The sequence below is a fragment of the Quercus lobata genome, chromosome 11 (genome assembly GCF_001633185.2).
Source record: "Quercus lobata isolate SW786 chromosome 11, ValleyOak3.0 Primary Assembly, whole genome shotgun sequence".
In the NCBI taxonomy this organism is placed as follows: Eukaryota; Viridiplantae; Streptophyta; class Magnoliopsida; order Fagales; family Fagaceae; genus Quercus; species Quercus lobata.
Genome location: NC_044914.1, coordinates 5,141,777 through 5,146,102, shown reverse-complemented (window position 1 = coordinate 5,146,102; position 4,326 = coordinate 5,141,777). Strand labels below are relative to the sequence as shown.

Here is a 4,326-nt window from a genome sequence, read left to right as displayed (position 1 = left end):
GCATGATATGATTGTTTGATTGTGATAATCTAGATCTGGAATTTGGACTAAATAATAACTTGGCTAATTAACTAGGTTAATTCAATTGTGTTTTAAGGGGTCTAAAAACTCACACTATATGTTTCAGTCTTGGAAAACCATGTTAACTTGTGAATTTGTTTTTTTATATCTTAGAGTTGTAATTGAAGATCAAGTTGAAAACTCAATGACTGTTGAAGAAGAGGTCAAGAATATGAAGATTCTGTAACATTGACTCCAATCTCAATTTCTTTCGAACGATCGAGTCTCGAACAACTCAAGAAAGTGAACTATTTGTAATCTCAACTCCAAGCTCAATTCCTTTCAATTGATCAATTTACCTTGATAGTAATTAGATTACAAATTTGCAAGCAAGACTGCGTGAATCAGCAACACAAAAGACCCAACAACTTGTTTGTTCTAACACCAATTTGAGTCCTAGTTGTTGGGATATTAGGGGAAAATTATAAGTTGACCCAAGAGAGGTTTTTTAAGGAGAGAAAGACCAAATTATGCGTTTTCGAACCAAGTTTCTCTCAATTGAATTTACCATACCGGAGAATTCAAGTAGATTTGAAGATCAAATAGTGAAGAAACTAAAGCCATATCACCTACTACTGACTTGCTATTGTGAAGAAAACCTTTAAGAGGTTCTACGAGTCAGTCGAAGGTTCTAATCGTGATCATAGGTACACCATTCGTGGAAGCAATTCATATTGTTGAAGACTCCAGACATTATTGTGTAGTGAAAGTTTTGTGTGTGTGTGTGTGTGTGTAAATTATGTACCGGTGGTAGAGTCTAGGAAAATGTTTTTCCTTGGATTGTAAAATTTATCTTACTATAGTGAATTTGATTCATTAAGGAAGGTTTCACCCACAGTAGTTTTTCCTTTGGAATAGTTTTTCCAATGGTTTTCTCTACATTACCATATCACCATTGTTAAGTTATGATTTTTCTCATAACATTTGTATTGGCTTATTCCATGACAAAAAGGTGTTGTAATTGCATAAAATTATTTCCTTGTATTTTTGTGGGACTTATTTATATTGGGTTTAGTATTAAGTGGTGGTGATTTGATCAAGACAGCTAAAAGTCACATGAGGAGCACATACCGGAAGCTAAAGAGTCATGATAGCTGGACACTACAAGACAAAAAGTACAGTTTGGCCTGGCAATTAAACTTGCGACTTGTTCTAGTTGCAAGAGTGAGTTGCCAGAATGCCTTGTTTAGTAGAAATGTGACTTTTCGTATTTCCTTATCACTCATACTATATATACCATCATTACCCACAAAAATGGTAAGGAGCCTATTGAGAGAAAAATTCTAAGAGAGGTTTCTACAACACACCTACCCCATTAGAGAGAGCTATTCATTCCTAGAGAGAAATCTTTGTAGTCTCTTCTCATTCCCTTTCCCATTGTTATACCCATTGAGAGAAGATTTGTACTCAAACACTACACACACCCATTTAGAGTGTTGAAAGTGTTTTTTGAGCTTGGGAATCATTGGAAGATGCCAAGGATGGCGGATGCAATATGGAGCTTATTGCAAGATCTGAGAAGTTAAAGAAGACAATGTTAGGCAACCCTATTGAAGCAATAAGCTTGGAGGACTTCGGTGCATTGAGTAAATTAGACTTGGAGGGTCTTTTACTATTCATGTATCCAAATTTTATTCTTTAGTGAATCATTTGACTGCTTGGAGAGCAGCGGAGAGGTTTTTCTCTGAATTCTTCAGTTTCCGTTTCGATAACACATGCCGGTGTTATCTTTGTATTTGCATCTCTCTTCCCTTACTCTTTACCTTTTAATTGCAGCTATGTTTGTGATTAATTATGGTTTAGAGTGTTTTAATTACCAATTTAGATATAGCTTATATTCATCATTCCGCACATATATTGTTTGTGTATAAGCTTGTGTTGGTGTTGTTGAAATTGAGGGTCTAAACATTCATTAGTGTTTTATACACTAATTGAACTTTCAACCATGTCCATTGTGTTTGATTTTGTACGATTGGTGATGCATTATTTTGTCATTACATGCTTATATTGTTTACCTGCATAATTGATATTTGACATAATTGGATTAATTTAACCACTTGGCTAATTCACTGATGTAATTCAATAACCGGGGTCTAAAACATTAACACTTATGATCCACTTTTTGATTGTTTTGGAGTTTGCAGCTTTAGCTGGCTGTAGTGTTTCATGCAAATATCTGACATTTTCCCATAGCTGTTTCCTTTAATAAAAGTTTAACTCATTTGTATAATAAAGGATACGAGTGACTCAATTGAAGAAGGTATCGTATCAAAAGCTTACATCATATTACATAAACCACATGCTTTTCACGCATTATTACTAAACAATCAAAGAAAGAACAAAAGTGCTTTCTTTTAACCCTTCTTCACTAAATAATTAGGTCCATGTCCACCTATATTTACAACACAAGAAATATGATAACAGCAATAATATGCTACACGCATAAGATTATTCCTATAATTGAAAAAAAAATTTATTTAGCTGATCAGTGCGTTTGGCCTAGACACTGAAGTACATTTACCTGCAACTCAAGACAGGTTATATAGCTTCCCAGTTCTGTGAGCAATACATCAACACCCATCTCATTTCCACCTGGTAAAATGTTTCTCAGTTTCTTCAACTGGCAGCTAATCTTCTCCTCTTCATTTTCCTCTATATTCTCTTCCTTTAGTGGCAAAAGTAGTCTCCTAGCCCTAATGGGCTTCTTAATTTCCGGTTTGCTATTAGGGTTTTGAGAAAATTTCATTGGGATCAATGCTTTAGAAACAGGAGGCAGTGATGAACTGTCACAACCCTTTTCATCAATAATGCAATTGCTCTTCTGCCCACAAGTGAAATTACAGTTTAAAGATGTTAGATGATGAAAGGAAGAGTTTTGGAATCCACCTGCATTGACAGTATTTCTTTGAAGCTTTTGTTTCAAGGCACGACTCCATGCAAATTCTTCGGCGGACGATACCATTGCCATGTCCACCTCATGTCGAACAATTTTCTCCACTTCATACACACCATTTTTGGCTGAAGACAATTGGTTGATCTTCCTCAGAGCTGGTACTAAGTGATTGACATATTTTCTTGCAAACAAGGCACTTACTTTTTCGTTTGGTTCAAGGGAATAAACACGTCTTCTTTTACTCAGTTGCCAGTCCATAATTTCCAAGAAATGAACAATGCTGCCACCAAATATAGCAAAGAAAGATGAGTACAAATGGAAGACAACATTATTAAAGAAGAAGAAGAAGAAGAAGAAGAAAAAAATAGGGAACATATTAACATAAATGTGCAAAAGATATACCCTTGGTGGTTATAACGGCTATAGTAGATGTAGTTGTTAAATCAAGGAGCTTATTCAAGACAAATATAGAAGAGAGATAGAGAGTATTGGTTTTTATTACTCTCTACTACACTAATATAGAGGCAAAAGTCTTTGCAGTGCTTTAAAGCACCTGGGATTTTAAACAAAGAATAGACGTGTAACTACCTTATCCTAGTTCTAGCCCCTGCCCCCATAAAACTCATGCCCACCAAACACTCTTTGACATATGGACACCAGCCCACAAAATAATTGGAGCGATAAGGAAGTCCAAATTTATGTTTGCATGCACGAGTGTGTGTGAAATACTACCTAAGAAGGTCGCTTAATAGTAGGAAGTCCTTGCAATGAGTTTGAGATTGTGAGTTCGAGTAGTTGTACGCTACATTTAATACTCGGGTGGTCCTATGTCATCCATGACAGGGCTTAAGTGAAGTAATTAAAGACAATAAATACACCTACTAATCCCTATTTTATTATTAAAATAAATTTTAAAATCGAGAGAGAGAGAGAGAGGGGGAATGCCCTAACCCTAGAGTCGATTACTGAGAGTAAAGGCAATATTGGGTGTTAAGTTAACAAAGATTTGTGTTTGTGTGAAAATATTATTTGGAGAGGGGCACATGGACTCACATGCTTTCTTTGCCTTTTACACCTACTAAAGATGGACAATCTCCCATGTGCACTACGAAACAAAAAACAGCAAAGCCCCACTATAAATGTCCTCACATGACTACACACCTACTAGTTAGCTAGTACTCTTTTCTTTTGTTCTTCCAGGGTCTTTACTTTTCCCCTCATATCAAATCAACCAGCTCATTCCCCCCCCCCCCCCCCCCCCTTCTTTTCAACCCTCTTCTCTCGCAATGAATTCTCTTTAATGCGGATTTCGGCCAACATATTTTATGAAATAAGCACATGTTAATTGCATGCAATTAGTATAATTAAACACA

General features: G+C 35.9%; 1 protein-coding gene across 1 annotated transcript; it reads right to left on the bottom strand.

The window, feature by feature from the left end:
- Window positions 1-2,346: 2,346 nt before the first annotated feature.
- On the bottom strand, window positions 2,347-3,453 carry LOC115969278 (transcription factor bHLH146-like). Its single transcript, XM_031088897.1, has 2 exons — window positions 3,356-3,453; window positions 2,347-3,233 (listed from the first exon to the last, which is right to left on the bottom strand). The coding sequence occupies exon 2, from the start codon at window positions 3,209-3,211 to the stop codon at window positions 2,546-2,548; it is 666 nt and encodes a 221-aa protein (XP_030944757.1). The 5' UTR covers window positions 3,212-3,233; window positions 3,356-3,453; the 3' UTR covers window positions 2,347-2,545.
- Between the last annotated feature and the right edge of the window lie 873 nt (window positions 3,454-4,326).

Coding starts and splice junctions, on each gene's coding strand:
- LOC115969278 (XM_031088897.1), bottom strand. CDS start 3,211: ATGGACTGGCAACTGAGTAAAAGAAGACGTGTTTATTCCCTTGAACCA.